This window comes from Canis lupus, chromosome 4 (genome assembly GCF_048164855.1).
Source record: "Canis lupus baileyi chromosome 4, mCanLup2.hap1, whole genome shotgun sequence".
Lineage (NCBI taxonomy): Eukaryota > Metazoa > Chordata > Mammalia > Carnivora > Canidae > Canis > Canis lupus.
Window position 1 is genome coordinate 24536223 of NC_132841.1, and position 20019 is coordinate 24556241.

Here is a 20019-nt window from a genome sequence, read left to right on the forward strand (position 1 = left end):
AAAAAGAAAAAAAAAGAAATTCAACTCCAGTACATCAAATCAGCATAACTCCTTCTCTAACACTGCTCTTATGGAGTTACACCAAAAGTGGTATCAAATTATGTGGACTGATGGATGCCAAGTCAGGACTTTCATCTTTTTTTAAATTGGTGTTTGAGATGCTCAAATCGCCTTACCATTTTAATGTCCATTTACTGGCCCTTTTACTTTTAACTGAGTAATAGAAAAAAAGCTTATTGGGAGATTGGAGGTCATGCACTGACCTTACTCAACCCCACTTGATCTGCTTTGTGGCAAGGCGGCTTGAAGAGCTTGGGGATCTGGAACCACTCAGTGCCCAGAAGCCAGGGACCTCCAATCCAATACCACTTTCCAGGATGGTGGTATCTGAAGCCCACTTATTCCAACTTCTAACTGGTGAATTGTATCAGCCTAAAGCACCATACAGTCCACCACCGAGAGTGGTGAGAACAAATTAATGAGACAGCATGTTAAGTTCCGAGGCCTACCATAACAAACTACCACAGACTGGGTGGCTTCAAACAACAGAAATTTATTGTCATTTCCAGAGCCTAGAAGTCCAAACAAGGTGTCAGCAGAACCATGTTCCTTCTGCAGGTTCTAGGGAGGAGGTTTTCTTATCTCTTCTTGGCTTCTGGTGGTTGCCAGCAATCCTTGGTACTCCTTGGCCCGCAGCTACATCACTCCAATTTCTGCCTCTGCCTTCACATAGCCGTCTTCCCTATATGTTTGTGTCCAAATTTCCCTCTTATAAAGATACCAATCACTGAATTTATGGCTAACTCTAATCTAATCTGACTTCATCTTACCTTGATTACATCTGCAAAGATCCTATTTCCAAATAAAGTAAAATGCACAGGTTCCAGGTAAGCATAAATTTTGGTGGGGATAGGGGATTGGGGGTCGGGGGCATTATTCAACAGACTTCAAGATGCTTTATTTAGGGGAAGATTCACCAAAACAGGAGCTAAAGGAAAATGTGAGCATTTCTGAATCTTAATGTGAACCCTAGAAAGTTTGAAAACCTCTATTAATCCATCTTCTCATAATTTGATTCAGAGCATTTGTTGAGCAGTGTTTGATGATTATATTCTACAGCTAGATTCTCTATAAAACATTTAATTTTTGGTTGCCAAAAAATAATTTTTGGTTGCCTTAAGAATTAAACTAACACATTAAGACATTTCAGTTTCTTTTTTCTGATGTTTATAACAATACAAGAATTTCTTTCCTTAGCTATTTCTCTCCCAATGTGCTGACATGCAAAGGGAGAGTAGTTGACAGCTCAGGGTACTCAGAGCACTAGATTGGAGTTCTTGGCGGGGCACTTCCAGACTAGCACTCAGCTCCCCCTGGTGTTCTCCTCTAGAAGAGGGGTCAGCAAACCGTTGGTATGCGACATCTGGCTTACCACAAAAATTCCTGTTTCTGTAGAGTAGAGCTACCATACTCGTTTGCTTACATATCATGACTGCTTTCCCATCACAACAGCAGAGTTGAATAGCTGCAACAGTATGTACCACAAAGCCTAAAATATCTACTTTTTGGCCCTCTATAAAGAAGTTTGGTGACCCCAATTAAAAAAAAGGGGGCTTCACCATAAAAAAAATTCTTGAAATCTCTTGATTGCATTGCTCTGACAGAGAACGGAGAGGGGTAATTTTTATTCCAGAAGCACCAGCGGGACGGCATTCACAACTTTTTTTGATATTTGCATTTCATTATTTCAGCTGTTCTGAAAATCTTTAAATTCCTAGAAATAATTCTGAAATGTTTGGGTTTCATATTGAGTCTCATTTCAAGTATGGAGGTGAAGTGATGGGTATCTGTGTCGCTGAAAAGGCTCCATTGTTGTTTTAAACAGCAGATTGTTGAAATTAGATAAAATTTCCTTGGCAGCCAATTATAAACGCTTAGAAATATTAAACCATGTGGATTATTTGTAAGTGCTAAAATTTTTAAAAGATGTTATGTATTTATTCATGAAAGACAGAGAGAGAGAGGCAGAGACATAGGCAGACAGAAGCAGGCTCCATGCAGGAAGCCTGATGTGGGACTCGATCCCAGGACTCCAGGATCATGCCCTGAGCCAAAGGCAGATGCTCAACCGCTGAGCCACCCAGGCGTCCCTGGCTTGGGATTTTTTTTACTTGATGTACAAGAGTGTACTCAGCCAACTTGTCCCTCAGATTGGCAGACAATGCCATTTACAATACTGTCTGATTTCAAGGTTTTCCCTTGTAAACATACTACTAATATATTATCCTTTGGGAAATGTCACATTGTAAGAAGTGTGTCATATTTTCTTTGTTTCTGCAGCCAGATACACAGTACCATCATTCTTGTGCAGTTGAGTATCCTCATCAGGCCCGACCTGGTAGGGGATCTGCAGTGACAGGTGGGACCATGGCTCTTATTTTATGTGACTATGTTAAGATGCTGCCTTTGTTCTAGGTTTATTTTCCCTCCCTCCGGATTTTATTATATTGTTCCCCTACATCATTGTAACTCACCTCAAATTCCTTTTGGAAATGGTATAATAATAAAGATAGAGGAGACCTCTATTGCTCACAGCCATGTTCCAGATTTGTTTTCCCATATGTAAATTAACTTCTTACCACTCTGGCAAACTATTTTTTCAATCTAAGAAGTTTAAGCTAAGTAAGTCATTTTGATAACATTCAAACACTGCACGGATTTTATTATGCAAAATCTATATTGCCATAGAATAAACTACTTTGGTCAGTTAACCTGCTAGGCCAAGGTAAGAAAAGAAATTTAAAAATGCTAAGACATGCTGAGTCTGAGTCCATCCCATTAACTGTTCTGATTTTTAAGTCATATTCTAATAGATTGTATTTTCATAGGAGGGTAGAAAATTTAAGAATATCTTAATTCTCCCTATAAAGATAAATTCATCACCATCACGGTCATTCTCATGATGTTGTCAGTGAAGTTCGGAAGTATTAGGCAGTTTAAATATTTCCTGTTAATAAGATTAATCAAGTATGATGTTAAAATTAATCTGCCTCAAACCATCTCTGTCATCCAAATGAATTCTCTTGTTCATTTCCTATTAGCATTGCTTGGTAGTCTCTGAAGGCTTTCAACAGACTCTTCCCTGGATTAGTCCTCATAGAGAAGCAATGCTGCCTCTGAGCTAGTTACTACATTCAGCCTTATTGATGGTCAGTCGTAATATTTAGAGAAGTCAGACATATTAGTCCTTTTTTTTTTTTTATCAGTGGGCTCTTCTCTAAAACTAGGTTTCATACCTTAATAGATGTTTTGAATTTACATGGTAGAATGCAAATGTAGTTTTTATTGTCTTGGTGAAAATATGTTACTACTTAGTCCCAGTCTCCAAATTTAAGTCTGACTGATAACTGGAACAAAAAGAGCCCTTAGGGGATCCCTGGGTGGCGCAGCGGTTTGGCGCCTGCCTTTGGCCCAGGGCGCGATCCTGGAGACCCGGGATCGAATCCCACGTCGGGCTCCCGGTGCATGGAACCTGCTTCTCCTTCTGCCTATGTCTCTGCCTCTCTATCATAAATAAATAAAGATTAAAAAAAAAAAAAAAAAAGCCCTTAGATATGAACTTGAGATGGTCAAATCTAGAATGTCTACTAACATTACTCTATGATGTCATCTTTGTCTGACAGGTCCTCAGTTACATGGATCTACAAAATCTCAAAACAGAGGTGGACCAGTCTCTAGAACCAGGCAGGGACCATAGGGCAAATGAGAAGAACCTGCTTCAGGCTGCAGGAAACACGCGAGAAAAATTCACGAATCAATGTTCAGTCATCTTGTGATGCAAAGCTTGTATATAAGAGACAACTTAAAACCATCTTCATGACGCGTTAATCTGGTATAACTGAGAAAAAAAGAGTATCTGCCAAAGATTACATAGGTACTGTTTCTCTCTCTAGTTACTGTCTTTCAGCATTAAGTTAACCTATTCTATTAGACAGTAAAATCTGTACCCAAAGATGTAATGAATGAATAATTATCCCCAAATCACTGCGCATGTTGTCTGTTAACAATGATCAGGTTCAATTATTACAGGATTCTATGAGGCTATACATACACAAAAAGCAGCAAATGATTGTTTGATATTGTCAATGGCTCCAGAATACTTCTGCTTGTATGAATTTTTGGAGAGTTGTACTCATTTTTAAGGCATTTTTAGGAGACAGAGCTGTCAAAAATCTGAGTTACTTATCCAACAGAAGTCATTCCTACAGCTTTCTCTTTAGATGTCCAATCTTACAAAGAGATTTGGAGGAGCTAACTAAAGATACAAATGTGGAATACTGGTATAAAGTAACTTATGTAATAAGTCATAATGTATATTTATTTTCGGATAGGACAGCTCAACCTCACAATGCCCGCTTCCTATCAGATTATGCTTTTCTTCTTACAGGACTTTAGTAATCATATATATATATTTAACTCACCTTACCAAATTTTCTCCTTGAACTCTAAGTAAACTTAAAAATTTATAGGATCGATTAGTGAGCCAGCAATACCTTAAAATTTCAGAAACTGGTAATTAGTATAAACATATCTTAAGAGCAGAAATGCAGAACCTTCAGCATTCTTCTGATTTCACCATGGACCTTTTTGGGAGGACACTCATAAATGCAGCAGTGGTTTTAATTATAGCTTAAATTTATTCTATTTAAATTTCATTCAACTTTAATTTTGATGATCATATCAGTTTTAGATCGTACTGTAAATCTTCAGAGTGGAAAACGGGTAACTTTTTAATTATATCAATATGTATCAGATGAAGACAGATGCTTCAAACAACGTGCATTAAATTATATTTTAATACAATTAAAGAGTATTTTTTAATCTGTAATCACAGACTAAGAATGTGTCATGTGCTTACCTCAGATAAATTATCATACATAAAACTCAGTAACAAAAGGGTTGTTTTATGCATATGGTATTGAATATATAAGTCTGTAATTCAGAGATTTTAAGTTGATCAGTTGCCCAAAAAATTTCTATATTCCAATGAGTACACACCAATTCAACTAAATGTAAGTAAACATCCCTGCATTATTCTCACAAATCAATACCATAAGTGCATGATAACAAACCAATGGATCAAGATGGCCTGCCTTTCAAAGTTAAAGGAGTCAGAAGAAGCCTCTAAGAAGTCATTTAGCCCAACTTCCCACACGTTTTTATAGAGGAGGAAGCAAGTTCAAACAAGATCTGCACCTAAGGACAGACATTCAATAGTTACAGGCAGGACAACTTCTCTGTATGTTATGTAAATCTGGCTACCTATTATGAAGCTGACTCAGTTTACTTTTTTCTCTCTTCTCTGAACAGCATCTATAGTTTTTCTAAATCATAGTTTAAATGATCACTGAGATCATTTAAAAGACCTCACAACTTAAGAGTCATTTTTAACTTGTTTATTTCATCATGTATTAAGTCTTACAAAGACACCTGAAGTAATCTTAACATCTGTTTCTCCTATACTTCAAGTGAAGAGTATAAAACCTGGCTTCATAAAACAAAAAGGAGAGGATCTATTCAAGGATATTAACCCTGAAAGCAAAATGGCAAACATCTGAAAGACATATCCAGCAAGTGTTTTTGAAAGCGTTCTAGCTAGAGTTACTGTTCTAATAAACACACACACACACACACACACACACACACACACTACTCTGAATGCTCTGCAGCTGTATGCACACTCCTGCAAAATGACAACTGCTAAAGGCAGTACGGGACAAACCCACATTCTAGACAAGAGTTCCTTGTACAGAAGATCCACAGAGACAAGTGCTGCCAGGAAGTACACTACTCTCCCCCACTCCCTCAAAAATCACCGCCAAATTCCTTCATACAGGACCTCAAAAAATATCAGGATTTCTAGGATTACTAAAATCAGGCTGAGATTCTGCTTTGTCTACAGAGTTGACCTCAATAATTTAGGCTGGAAAGACAACTTTTCTGAAGGGCAGGGCTGACTTTTGTCTTCAAATCTTGACTGTACCTTGCCTACAATGGCACCAACAAACACCTAAGGGCTTTTGATGAGAAAATTCCATTATTTCTTTTCTTTCTTGAGAGGCGTTTTTTTCCCTCCTCGTTTAGGTTTGCAGTACTTTGCTTCCATCTGAGCCAGAAAACTGTCCATTTCCTTTTGCCGATCCTTTTGTCTGCTCTGTTTAAGAAGTTAAAACACAAGCTTTCAAAACACAAGGCCATCCAGGGACAAAAATACTCTGGTTGTCAAAGGCTAGTGGAAGGGAGAATAGGCAATGACAGCTAATGAGCAAAGGGTTTCTTTTTAAGGTGATGAAAATGTTCTGGAATTAGTGCTGTTATACAACTAGATGAATATACTAAAAGCCACTGAATTACGCACTTTAAAAGGATGAAAACATGGTACATGAAATATGTCTTAAAAGAAGCAAAATACCCACAACATCATACACTAAAGAAAGTATCAATAGTAAATCAGAACATGAAAGTAGTGACAACCTTCAAAGACAATCTGCCAAGTTTACCTGAATGATTGCTTTCAAGTTATCTACTCCTTCATCAAGGCCCAACTCCTTCCTGCTTATTTCTGCTTCTTTAGCCTCTTCCTGAGCCTAAAACAGAAACTCATGTGAGACTCCACGGCAACTTAACATATACTAAAAATATACACTCTTTCCCAAAAGCAAATCTATGGTAAGAACCTTTCAATTTGAGGATTATATAGATAAGGAGGACACAACTGCATAGATAAGGAGGACACAACTGCATAAATATGTCATTCATTAAAAGACAACACTGAGCACGTGCAGTAGATCTGATTCCAATAAACATTTGAGTTTTCCCGTTTTTACTAGCTAAGGGTAGCAAGTAGCTTAGAATTCATTAACCACAAGGTGAGAAGAACGAAACAAAATGCCAGGGAGCCAGGAAGGGTCATTTAACCAAGGATGCCTTAAAAAATGTTGCCAGGATACAGGCATCTCAAATTCCTCTCCTTTGGAAACCCACTTTTTACTACATGTAATGAGTGGCAGTACCTTGGGATTAACCCTGCTTTAAAATTCCCAAGTAGGATAGACACTAATGAATTCAGTTTTTACCTTTCTTTATCTAGTTTCAAAGCCACCTTCTGCCAAATTTTCCTAGGGCACTGGATTGCAAAATACCACGAGAATACCTTGGGAAAGATTATGGTTTTGTTCGTTCTTTCAACAACACTGTAACAGGTTCCAAACCCCAGTAAATTTTCTAATAGCAATGAATGCTATTAATACTAGGAATGGTGATACATTAGGATTTTGTTAGTCCAATAGAAGGACAGAGCTTCCATTGTCTACTTTCAGTCCTTGTATTCAATTTCTTTCTTTTAATACTGCATACCTACTCCCCAGGCTTGCTGGAGTCTCTCTAAAAAAAAACTATGCCATTTGCTTGCCCCCAACTCTCTGGAAGCTTCAAGCTAATATCTATCCTATTATTGGATACAGTTGTACTCAGTTTCACCAGAGAAAATGATTATCAACTTAAACTGTCAGCATGGGCCTAAACAGATGTAGCCTATGAGCCAAAATGATGATTTTTTTTTTTTGTTTAAACTAGGCTCCATGCCCAAAGTGGGGCTTGAACTCACAACCCTGAGATTAAGAGCCACGTGCTCTACTGACTGAACCAGTCATGATGCACCCCCAAAAATGATAATCTTGATATACATTCCACTGGGCCTACACACACACACACACACACACACACACCAGCTTCCCCCTGTATGTATATTGACTCAAAACTGCAGAACTACCTCCACCTCCAATTTAGCCATACAAAATAAGAAACCTACCTCAGGTACCCACCAGAGATCTAAATTCTTAGACTGCTCTCCACTGAGCTCCTACTGGGAAAGCCAGGTTATGGTTACTTCAGTCCCAGTCTGGTCTTCCCCACAAGACACAAGCTAGCTACCTTGAATCCACGCCCTCCCAGAACTCAGCTGTCTATCCTTAAGCTCCTTTTCTCTGCCATCATTCCTACCCTCACCAATTCCACAGTTTAATAAGATACAGAAGCCACAATTCTTGATTCTTCACAAGTGTTCCTCTCAAAGCTTGTTTGGGAAGACACTTTCATCAAAATAAACTAAATCATTTGTTTAGAAATGTATGTTCTAGGTCCAATTTAAGAATCAATCTGGACAAAAACAACAGAAAATCTGTATGCACAAGACAGAGTCAAAAAAAAAAAAAAAAGTTTTAGCCATCCTCTCCCTGTCTCTTAACTGAGAACCACTGTCCGTCCACCCTTTGTATCTGGACTCCATTACTTTATTTTTTGAGCAATGCCATGAAAAAGCTAAAAGAACTAGCCCATATGAAGAATATTTCAGTGCTATCTTAAGATGATATTAATTAAACAATCCACATAGCAAAATCTTCTTGAGCACAACATACTAGGGAAAAAAGTTGCTCTTGATGAACTGGTATGCTCATTTTATTAAGAAAAGAGCTATATAACTATAGAGTTAATCCTTACTCTCGTCTCAATAAACTTAAATATATTTCTATTATTGTAAATACCTTCATATTATTTTTAAAAGCAATCAAGATATAAATTAACAGCATTCAAAATCTTACCCTCCTTTTCCTTGCATTCATCTTTTGTTTTGATTCTTTGACAAAGGCATTATAGGAGGGGATCTCGCCAGCATCAATGGCTTCCTGAATAATATTCCTTATCCTGGGTTCTTCTGTGTACTGCACGCACAGCACAGACTCCATGATCTGATCCATGTCACCCTTGAAATCCAAATAGGCCTGTTTAATATCTGCCAGCTCTTCTTCAGAGCCTTTGTAGGTCTTTTCAAAAGCCTGAATGTCTTCTAAAGATATCTGGACAAACAAGAGATATATACTTTAACTGTGAGAATTTTATTTTATTGAGAATTTTATTTAAAAAAAAATATACTAGTAAAACTAGATTTAGGTATTGAGATGTTTCTTCCCAAGTACAACAGTGGCTTGAATTGAATTTGTTGCAAGGAACCACGCTTTTTTTTTTTTTGGAACCACGCTTTCTATGCCAAAGTTTTTCCAGAATTCTCCCCCCAATCTTCACAACTACTAAACTACAGACCAGGAAAATTTACGTGAAGTTTCCCAGAACTCAGGACTTACAGGTAGAGATATGTAAAATGGAGCACTATCTTTTTTTTTGGTAAAGATGTTATGTATTTATTCATGAGAGAGAGAGAGAGAGAGAGAGGGGGAGAGAGAGAGGCAGAGAGAGAAGCAGGCTCCATGCAAGGAGCCAGATTGGGACTCGATCCTGGGACTCAAGGATCTCGCCCTGGGCTGAAGGCAGATGCTCAACCGTTGAGCCACCCAGGCGACCCCGGAGCATTATCTTAGAAAATAAAAAACCCTCACCTTTTTCACTACACTTGCTCTACATCAGCAGGAAATTAAATACTCATTTCAGTAAATGTATGTGTGATTTATGCTTTTTCAAATGTGTTATCTCCTGGGAAATACTTGCCCGTGTGTGTATACATATTTATCTGTATTTGAAAATGAAACAAATTCCTCATTCCTACACAACACAAAATGCAATACCTTAAAGCGTTTCAATATATCGTTTGTTTAATGAATGACTGGAATAATCAAAGAAACCTCCAGACTCCTCTACCTTTTTAAAAAGTAACCTCCAATAGGCCTCCCAGTCCCGATCTTGGTTAAGCACATCAGAATCTTCGTCCACTGTTCCCTGCTCATCGTACAGCGCTCTCTGCTCTTTGTCGCTCAAAACAGAATAGACTTTCCCGAGGATCTGCGAGGAAAGAGCATCCAAAAGTCACCCTTGCATCCTTCACTGCAACCGCGCTGCGAGAAATAAAGATTAGAAAACACCAGGCCAGGAGATCGAGAGAAATCCAGGCAGCCAGCGGAGCCGGGGCTCGCGTACCTGGAAGCGGCGGGTGGCGTCCTCTTTGTCGTCGTCGCCGACCCGGTCCGGGTGCACCTGCAGGGACACTTTGTGGTAGCCCCGTCGGACCTCACCGTCCGAGGCCTCGCGCCGCACGCCCAACACTCGGTACAGGTCGGCGGTGCCAAACACTTCCTCGCACAGCTCCAGCAACCCCATGGCCGGCAGCCAGGGAGGGCGCCGCAACCTCCGCGACACTGGGTACAGCTTCAGACTGCCTCCTTTTCCCGCGCAAAAAAAAACCCGGGAGTGACTGCGTCACAAGAGGCGCCGGAAGGGCGTGGCCACGACGTCGCACTTTACGGCAGCTGCAAGTGGGGGCGTGGCCAGAACTTAACCGAAGGTCGGAGCGGCGGGCGGGACCTCGCGTGTTGGGTAGCGGAGCGGGAGTCGGGGCCGCTGCACCCTCCTCCCCTTAAGAAATCTGGCGATTATCTTCTCCCCGGTGTCCCAGTGCAGCAGCTCATTCAATAGATGGCATGTCCATATTACGTCTGAACCATACATTGCCTTTTGCCTTTTTTTAAGTAAAAAAGTTCATAACACCGACATTTGAAGACCTGACATGGTTCAATGTTGTTCTTTTTCAATGATCCTGACAAGAGTACACAAACTCTAAGACCTACAGGTTGGGACTGCTGGGTAAGTACTCTTCCCTAATTCCTGCAAGAAAAAAGCCTAAACTAAAAGCACAAAATACTAGTCTTTTAAAAATTGTAACATTACAGAATCATTCCCATTCACCTTCCAGTTCCTTATCACCTTCCACTTTGGTTAAGAAAACATGACCAAACCCTCATCTGAGTAAAAATAAAGCTGCTGAAAAAAAAAAAAAAAGAAAGAAAGAAAAAAAAGAAAGCTGCTGAAGCAAAGGCTTTTTTTTTTTTTTTTTTTTTAATGCTTTCTAAAGTGCAGAGCTGGGTTTGAGCATGTTGGATTTGAAACATAAGTAAGCTGATGTAATCAACTAAGATGGTGAGAAACTGTGCCAGGTGATGCAAAGCAAGCATAGAGCTAGAGAAAATTGGAAATCAGGGACAGGATGAGCTCATACAGGGAGTATGTCTATACACATCACAGGGGACAGACAGACCAGGGCACAAAGTGAATACCTGAGTTGGTGGAAACTCAGTAGTCCAAAATACCTTAACCCATTTCCCAGCAGTTCCCATTACTGGTCAGTGTTTTTCATGATCATTCTCTGCTCTAGCAACTAGTTTATCCAAAGATCTTAAACTCTCCAGAGTACATTATTTTTAACTTCCAGAGTGCCCATAGTTTTCATAGCATTCTTCTTTCCCAGATCCAAGATCAAATCCAAGTAGTCAGCTGTTCTTGCCCTGCCTTTGAAGTCCCCTCAATGCAAGGGAGGCCAACCAGTGACAACCTTGGGAGAGACTTGACTCATTATGGTTGGTAACTGTTCTCAGTATATAAAACCCAGAGAATAAAATAAGTTGGTACATTGATAGGGCTTTAGTATCTCCTCTATAAATTTTCTACATCCTAGTCTTATGCCAGAATTTGAAATCTGTATTATCTATAGTGTGCACAAAACCCCTGTAATCCATGCTTGTGATTGTCCTGCAATTCTGGTGAAGCAGATGTGACATTTTGGGCTTGGGCCACAGTCAGTCATGTATGTTACCAAACTCACGACACCTAAACCTCATATCACTGGCTTTTTAAGTGGACTTTTGAAAAGCCCCTCATCTTTACTCATCTCACACCAATCCTGTCCCCGACCATATAATATGTTGGAAAGGGCTCTCCAGGTATGCGTATTGGGGTCTGAATCTTAGCTCTGCCCAAATCAAAATAGATGGCGTTGGGCATGTTTCCACCCCTGAACCTCAATCTCCCATCAATACAAAGGGAGACCATCTTTCCCACTTTCATGATACCTTATAATCCTCACAAATAATCTTAGTTGTAAAGGGTCAAAAATGTATGTAGGTATTGTTCATTATTACCTTTCTTCTAGTTTCTCATTCTTAAGTATGCTATCATAGCTTATAAGCTCATAAAAAATCTACCCTTGTAAATCTGAGATTGAGTCAAACAAGAAAATGTAAATCTACAATTTCACATACACAAAATATTAATAAGCAAAGTAACTATATTCTTGAGCTAGTGGGATGACCAAAAATGATTAAGGAAGAAATTGCAAGGATGGATCATGGACAGGCTGGCTGGAGCTTTCAAACGGGGAAGTCTTAGAAAGCAGCAGATTGTAAAGTTGTCCAAGAGTTCTAAGGCCCAGCCCAACTCCAGCACACCCCAGAGCCACTGTCTCTTCCAGATGAAGGCTGAAAAAGCTAATTAGTACCTAGACCAGCTCTATGTCAGAAAGAACAAATCTCTCCCTGAGTCGTGCTCAAGCCAGGCCAGAAGAGCATGCGTGACTCAGAAAACTCCCATTTATTGACCTCCAAATCTAATAAAACTAAGAGCTCTGCACAGGTGTTTTAAGATGGCTTTGACCTTTCTCCCAATGTTCTCTGCTCACTGAAGTCAGCTGGTTTTTGTTTCTGTAGCCTCTGTATCTGTTTTCTGAGATGCTAAGAGGACTTCACGTGCCCGTTTCCTTCGCAGCCTCTCAGCATTTGTGATCATCATGGGATGCAGAGGGAAAAAGCCAGAAAGACCTAAAAGCAACAGGATTTTCATTCATTATAACATGGTATAACCAGGGTTTCCCTGGGAGCTTAGCCTTACAGAGCCGAGGTCTAACAGAGACCTGACCTACAGCATGGATTTAAAACCTGCTCCTCTCTTGCCAAACTGTCTTATCTCTTCCCCCCAGTCCTTCCCCTCCATTTACTACAAGGAGACAATGGATGTTACTTCCTATTGTCCTGATTTGAAAAAAAAAAAAAAAAAAGACAGATATTCATTCAAGAAAAGCTATTACTATTTTCAACACAAAATCCCATTCATTGAAAAGTCTCCTAAAAGAGCCCACAAAAGAGGTCTCCAGTCAAAATGACAATTAGATCACAACTCGGGTTTTCACTCTAGCCCTGAGCAGCCTGAGGTAACGAAAGTCACTCTTAACTCTTATTCCGAAACGGACTTCAATTTAAAATCCCCTCAATGAAGCAAATCTAGAGCTGAGTTACCCAGAAGCCTCTCCACAGGCTTAGAGAGGTGGGCCCCACAGCCAATCCAATGCCGGATCCGCTCTAGGTTGAGAGCAACGATTTTCTCCCCGTGACTGTTGGGCAGTGGATCATAGGAGCCCAGCTGCTCCACGAAACGGCCATCCCGGGGGCACTTGTTGTGAGCAGCCACAATGCGGTAGAAAGGCCGGTTGGTACAGCCGCTCAGGGCAAGGCGGATGGTTAAGTGGCCCCCGTGGTAGGCCTTGCGCAGGACAGGAGCTGCAGAGAGAGAAGTCGTTAGGACACAAGCACCGAGTACATAAGAGGAACAAAATGAGGCAGATAAAACAAGCCCCTTCCTCGACTGAAGCATCCATCCTTACATCCACCCATTATTGTCGACCCGGCTTGGCTACTACATTTTCGTGAAGCTCCTCCCATGCACTGCAGCCAGAGCGACCGCCTGAAGCCGCTCCACACCAGCCCGCCTGTAACAGAGACCACGGCGGCGCCTCAGCTGCCTCACCTATCAACTGAAAGCCACTTACAGACTTTCGGGAAGGATTCAGTGAGAAAAACCTAAGGCGACGGACAGACATAAGGCAGTGCGGCCGCTGCAGGTTCGGGTTGCCTCCAGCTCGCCTAGGAGAGCGGCTTCATCGGCTCCCCTGCTCCCGGCCCCCGCGACCGCCCGGAAGGTCACTCACTGAGCTGGACCATGGTGCAGCCGGCGGGCGCCGACTCCCGTGCGCCCCTTGCCGCGCCTCCGAGCGCGCTGCCGCCCGTCGGGCGGGGCGGAGGACCAACGCGGAGACGGCCACACCGCGACACCCCGAGCCTAGAGCCTCGCAGCGGGAAGCGCAGGACCCACTTGCCCCGCCCCTTCCGCTCTCCCGCCCCTATATTTCCCATAATGCAACGCTGTGAACCCTAACGAACCTAAACTGCCGCAAAAAAGTCGCGCTGTAACCTGCGTGTCGCTGGGGTGGAAGCGTGAGCAAACCTGTGTGGGCGCTGTCGGCCTTCGCTGGACTGTGGTTTCCTGGCGGAGCGAGCGGTATCGGGAGGATCCTGGGGAGCGGCCCGAAGGGCTAAAGTGCTCCACAAATCCATCCTCCAGCGCACGTGTTTCGCGCACCTGGCTAGAGCCATAGCTCCGAACGCCAGGCTGAGGGGGCGCGGTTCCCGCCGGATGGAAGCCCCCGGTCACGTGGGGAGGCGCTGCGATGACACCAGAGGCCGTAAGGGTGGTCAGTACTCAGTCCTGGGGCAGGAGGCGGGGAGGCAGCCTGAAGCCTCCTTGGTGCTTCCGGAAGGCCTCTAAAAGGAAGCGGCGTTAGAGCCACGTCCGTTACGAGGACTGTAAATGAATGGAAGGTTTATTTTATTCTTCTGTGTTTATTAAAATGCCTCTCACCTGGTCTCCCAGGTCTCCGTCATATTATCTGCACCGTCTTTAAAAAATTAAGGAAGAGGAGTCTTTATTTCTGGTTTTGCTATGCAGTCATCCAGGGGGATAGTTCCTTTGTCATTAGCCCTAGAACACTGGCCTCATTTGAGGTTTGCATCTATTATAAGTTAATGGACTCTTCTTGGAGCCCTTGTGATTTAGATCCGCGAAGGTAACCGTGGTGAGAGGTAGTCCGTACCTCCATCCTCAACAAAGACTTCTGTCCAGCTCTTTTCACCATTGGGTCCAGAGTTTGGCCACCACTAATGTGTTTTAATACAGTGACCCAGCATAGCACTCTCCTTTGGAACCACCTTAGAAATCCAAGAAGTGAACCTAGCAAGAGACCTTAGTAGTTGACTTACAGGAGTGATCCTGATAGGCTTTTACCAGAAACCCTAATAATGAACCCACTTTACCTTAATTATGTAAATAAATACATTCTTACATATAGCTCAGTAGACCTTAATTAACTGCAGAACCACACTGGTGAATTTTGAATCTTTTTTATTGTCATCCAGTTAGTGTCAACCTGTAAAATATCCAGTAACAGCCATTCAATAAGACAGCCAACGGAAGTAAATGAATGGGTTTCTGCTTACAGTATTTTCCATCCCCAAGCCTTATTTTTCACGACGTCCAGAGTTTAATTTCTGTGGGAAGGAAAGGAGCTCCGAGTCCCATACAGAACATTCTTCAGCTGGAAGGAGGTCAGAAAGATGGATTTCCAAAGCCAACTGTCTCCTGTACCATGTGGATCTCTGCAAGCAGAGTCTCATCTTTTAGTTTCAGCTGCATGAGAAGGAAGGAGAGGATACATATCATACGTGATATATCTATGTGTAGACCTATCATTTACTGGGCCATAGTTAAAGAATATAGTTCCTTGGCATGAGATTGGGCTCTTCCTATATGCCCTTTTTCATGATAACTCCATTAAAAGAACCTCAGAACTCAGGGCTGATTGATTACATGGACATGTTCACTTTATGAAAATGCAAGTGGTATGAACATTCGCAGTTTATGTATTTTTTTGTTAAATAATTTTAATAAAGTATTTTTAGATAGTTCTCATTATCACCCAGTCTATTTTGACTACAATATTATAATTTGGCAAGTCATAGGAATCAAAGATACTAGATCTGAATTTAATTTTAGACTCTAAATGTGTAGTAGAGATATCTAGTTGCCTTGTGAATACCCACTCTCTTCTTTCTTACTAACAAAATCATTTTTTTCAGGGCAGGAATGCAGCCCTCTAAACTCCATTTTCTTCTTTTAGAGCTAGGGGTAGTCTTACAACCAATTGTGGCCAATTTTTTTTTAAGATTTTATTTATTCATGATAGAGAGAAGAGGCAGAGACACAGGCAGAGGGAGAAGCAGGCTCCATGCCAGGAGCCCGAGGCGGGACTCGATCCCGGGACTCCAGGATCACACCCCAGGCCAAAGGCAGGCGCTGAACCACTGAGCCACCCAGGGATCCCCAATTGTGGCCAATTAAATGTAAACTAAAGTAATTGCTTTTTTTTTTTTTTTTTTCAAAAGTAGATTCTTCTCTCTGGAAATTATTTTCTTTACATGTGAATTAAACATCCTTTTTTATATGAGTATAGTTGACACACCATGTTTCAGGTACACAACATACGATTCTGAAGTCTATACATTATGCTACGTTCACAAGTATAGCTACCGTCTGTCACCACACAACACTATTACAATACATTACAATACCATTGACCATATTCCCTGTACTATATCTTTTATTCCTGTAAAGTCATTGCTTCTTAAAGGGAGGTGAAATAGCTAGTAGCATATCCTCTTTGTTCTTGCCTCCCTTTTGTTCTTTATTGTGCTTGAAACATGTATATGGTGGCTTAAGCTACAATGGCTGTCTTGCAACTATGAAGGATGGGGACAGCATGCTATGACTGGTGGAGCAGAAAGCTATAGAGTTTGGGTCTCCTGGTGACATTGTGGAGCTCTGGTACCAGCCCTGGGCTTTTCAGTAGATGAGAAAAATAAAATTCCTAATTTGTTTAAGCCACTTGTAAACTGTGATTCATAATAGAATAGATGTTCCGCCGGGGATTGGCAGATTACTACTTATGAGCCAAATCTAGCTTGCTGTTTTTGTTAAGTAAACTTTTGTTTGAAATACAATCATGCTCATTTGTTTATGTGTTGTCTGTGGTTCCCTTTGGACTACAAGGACAGAGGGTAGTAGATGCAATAGAGACAGTTTAGCCCACAAAGCCTAAAATATTATTTTTCCCTTTATACAAAGTTTGCTGACCAGTACCTTCAGTCTACACATGATGAAAATGAGGCTGAAAGAAGATAAAGTTAGTGGCAAAACTAGGACCATAATTCAGGCTTACTGACTCCCTTGCTATTTATCTTTCCATTAAACCAAATTCTCTAAAGAGGTAGAAAAAAGATCCCCCATATTAATATGTGGGTTATTGCAAACCCACCAGCTGTATGATAATGGCAAAGATGAGAAGAAAAGCCTCTGGAAAATATTCACATCCTGAAATGCTGTAAAGTCCTGAACTAAGCAGCATCTTCTTCCTAGTTTTCCAACCTTAGTACAGTACAAACTTCAGGGGCATTTGTATCATACCTTCATTGTGTACTTATAGGCCTGCTCAGCTTCCAGTTGCCGTCCAGCCTGAAAAAAAGAACAGCAGCTCATGATTTATTATAAACACTATGGTGGGAAAGGACGTTGCCACAAACATTTCTACCAAAACAGGATTCCATACCTTCTTAATAATCTTTTCCATTATATATATATATATATATATATATATATATATATATATATATATTCATTTCAAAAAGTTTAAAGAGGGGCAACTAGGTGGCTCAGTCAGTTGAGTGTCTGACTCAAGCTTAGATCTTGATCTTAGGGTTGTGAGTTTAAGCCCTGCACTGGGCTCCAAATTGGGTGTGGAGCCTACATTAAAAAATAATAATACAATAAAAAAACAATAAAATTTTTAAAATGAAAACAAGCTTAAAGAGAACTTGGTCTCTCATCTCCCCCTGCCCCCAAAAGCCTCATGAATCACTTGTCTCTCTCAGGATTGAAGCCATTCTGTTCATAATAGCTAAAATATATATAATGCTTACTTTGTGGTGTACTTCGTTTTAGGTGCTTACATTGTTTTAAGTCCTTTACATACTTTCATTCCTAATCCTCAAAACAACTCTAGGAGAAAAAATTTATAATTCTGTGTTTACAGATGGAAATACGTAGGCACAGAGAGGTTAAGTAACTTCCCAGAGTTATGAAGCTAATAAGTGGAGGAGCTACGTTTTAAACAATGCAGCCTGGTTCCAGAGTCCAAGTTTTTAACTATATTATGCTTTATCCTGCCTTTATACATAAGAACAAGCAGAGACGAATTCCTTCCACATAGATCTGGATATAGGATGAGGACACTAAATATTCCTCCCAGTTATTCTTTGCATGAAGCGCTCATCTAGGAGTTAAATGAGAAAAATATGAATCCACTATTATACTTAACAAGTTTGTGCTTAACAAGTTCGAGTATGCAGTGTTACTTGGGAATACATAAATATGAACTACATGCATAACAGAATATTGAACAAATATGAAAAGTATAGAATGTTCAGGCTAGAAAGAAAGTTAGTGAATATCTAGTTTAATTTCCTGATCAGTGCTAATTCATGGAAAATTTTTACTAGTTCACAAAACTTTCATTATTTAAAAGACCTTCCTATAATATCCACACTTCAAAGATTTGCTCACCTGAAGTTCATGGAATTTCAGTTCATTTTCTAGCACATCTTCCTTTCCAGTACCATTACCTTTGTTTCACTTCTGCCACAGGGAGGCAGAAGTCCAAATGATGTGAGAATCCAGAACAGCCAAAACAATTTTGAAAAGACTTTTTTTTTTTTTTTGCTATTATGGAAAATGCTACAGTAAACATTCTTGTACATGTCTTCTGGTATTTTTCTTAGAAATGTGTCTAGATATAAAATTGCTAAGTTGTAGCTATGAATTTGTGTAAATAATACCATATTGCACTTTGAAGTAGTTGCACCAACTTATATGCACTAGCAATTATGAGAATCCTTATTAAAGTTGATAATATCAGACTAATTTTTGCCAGTCTGATGGGTGTGAATTCCTGTCACATTGCATTTTAAAAACATTTTGTTTGAGAGAGAGAGAGAGCACACCAATGGAGGGGAGAGGCAGAGGGAGAGGCAGAAGCAGGCTCTGCTGAGCAGGAGTTCAATCCCAGGGTCCTGCAATCATGACCTGAGCTGAAGGCAGACGCTTAACTGACTGAGTAACCCAGGTGCCTTATCACATTGTTATTTTAAATTGCATTTTCATGATTACAAGTGAGGCAGAACTTCTTTTCATACGTTTACTAACTGTTATGATTTCTACTTCAGCAAACTGTATATTCCTATCCTGTGACCATTTTCCTTTCTTTTTAATTATTTCGAGAGGGGGAAGAGGGAAAGCGTGTGAGAGAGAACCCCAAGCAGGCTCCACACCCAGCACAAGGCCCGAAGTAGGGCTTGATCTCATGACCCTGAGATCGTGACCTGAGCCAAAAATCAAAAGTCCAACGCTTAACTGACTGAGCCATCCAGGTGACCCGTGACCAATTTTCAATCAGATTGAAAGATTTTTTTTCCCTTATTGCAGGACATATTTATATAATAGCTATATTATATAACTCTGTAAACTGTTATTGTTATAGATGTTACAAGTATTACCCTACAACCCAGCAATTGCACTATTGACTATTTACCCCAAAGATACAAATATAATGATCTGAAGGGGCATCTGCTTCCCAATGTTTATAGCAGCAATGTTCACAATAGCCAAACTATGGAAAGAGCCCAGATGTCCATCGACGGATGAATGGATAAAGATATGGCATATATATACAATAGAATACTACTCAGCCATCAAAAAAAGAAATATTGCCATTTGCAGTCATGTAGATGGAACTAGAGGATATTATGCTAAGCAAACTAAGTCAATCAGATAAAGATAATTGTATGATCTCACTCATGTGGCATTTAAGAAACCAAATGGGATCATGGGGAAGAGAGGAAAAAATAAAAAATGACACAATCTGACAGAGAGACAAATCATAAGAGATTCTTTATCATAGGAAACAAACTGAGGGTCACTGGAGGGGAAGGGTGGGGTACAGGATAACTGGGAGATGGGCATTAAGGAGGGCATGTGATATAATTAATGAGCACTGGGTGTTATACAAGACTGATGAATCACTGACCTCCACCTCTGAAACCAATAATGCATTATATGTTAATTAATTGAATTTAAATACAATGTTTAAAATGTTGTAAGTATTTATAATAAAGTCCTTAAGGTTTTAGTGTCTTGTTATGCATGAGTTTCCAACTTTAAAGTTGTTAATTTATTGATATTTTT

The 20019-nt window shown here is 40.5% G+C and overlaps 4 protein-coding genes and 1 long non-coding RNA gene across 29 annotated transcripts in view; 2 read left to right on the top strand and 3 right to left on the bottom strand.

Moving 5' to 3' along the window:
- Window positions 1-4888, top strand: part of FAM149B1 (family with sequence similarity 149 member B1) — a 77729-nt gene extending 72841 nt beyond the window's left edge. For 8 of the 10 annotated variants that reach the window (XM_072823572.1, XM_072823569.1, XM_072823567.1 and 5 more), the window contains 2 exons: window positions 2341-2419; window positions 3684-4888. In XM_072823572.1, coding sequence (XP_072679673.1) covers window positions 2341-2419; window positions 3684-3757 — 153 coding nt within the window. In that variant the 3' untranslated portion in view covers window positions 3758-4888. The remainder of the gene's footprint in view (window positions 1-2340; window positions 2420-3683) is intronic. The other 2 variants (XM_072823568.1, XM_072823571.1) reach the window with 1 other exon arrangement.
- Window positions 4839-10860, bottom strand: DNAJC9 (DnaJ heat shock protein family (Hsp40) member C9). The gene is made up of 5 exons (XM_072823583.1): window positions 9988-10860; window positions 9712-9852; window positions 8661-8915; window positions 6561-6647; window positions 4839-6214 (listed from the first exon to the last, which is right to left on the bottom strand). The coding sequence occupies exons 1-5, from the start codon at window positions 10165-10167 to the stop codon at window positions 6098-6100; spliced, it is 780 nt and encodes a 259-aa protein (XP_072679684.1). The 5' UTR covers window positions 10168-10860; the 3' UTR covers window positions 4839-6097.
- The window catches only part of LOC140632017 (uncharacterized), a 52286-nt gene continuing 41750 nt past the window's right edge, over window positions 9484-20019 (top strand). For 2 of the 5 annotated variants that reach the window (XR_012029524.1, XR_012029523.1), the window contains exons 1-2: window positions 9528-10650; window positions 11312-11420. This is a non-coding gene — a long non-coding RNA (uncharacterized lncRNA). Of the gene's footprint in view, window positions 10651-11311; window positions 14536-20019 lie in introns of those variants that run through there. The other 3 variants (XR_012029520.1, XR_012029521.1, XR_012029522.1) reach the window with 3 other exon arrangements.
- Window positions 12411-14039, bottom strand: MRPS16 (mitochondrial ribosomal protein S16). Its single transcript, XM_072823584.1, has 3 exons — window positions 13820-14039; window positions 13131-13391; window positions 12411-12656 (listed from the first exon to the last, which is right to left on the bottom strand). Exons 1-3 carry the CDS (start codon window positions 14022-14024, stop codon window positions 12523-12525), a joined length of 600 nt encoding a protein of 199 aa, XP_072679685.1. The 5' UTR covers window positions 14025-14039; the 3' UTR covers window positions 12411-12522.
- The window catches only part of CFAP70 (cilia and flagella associated protein 70), a 96564-nt gene continuing 91597 nt past the window's right edge, over window positions 15053-20019 (bottom strand). For 11 of the 12 annotated variants that reach the window (XM_072823561.1, XM_072823553.1, XM_072823560.1 and 8 more), the window contains 2 exons: window positions 17188-17235; window positions 15053-15354 (listed from right to left, as the gene is read on the bottom strand). In XM_072823561.1, the coding sequence (XP_072679662.1) occupies window positions 15274-15354; window positions 17188-17235 (129 nt within the window). In that variant the 3' untranslated portion in view covers window positions 15053-15273. Of the gene's footprint in view, window positions 15355-17187; window positions 17236-17448; window positions 18053-20019 lie in introns of those variants that run through there. The other variant, XM_072823558.1, reaches the window with a different exon arrangement.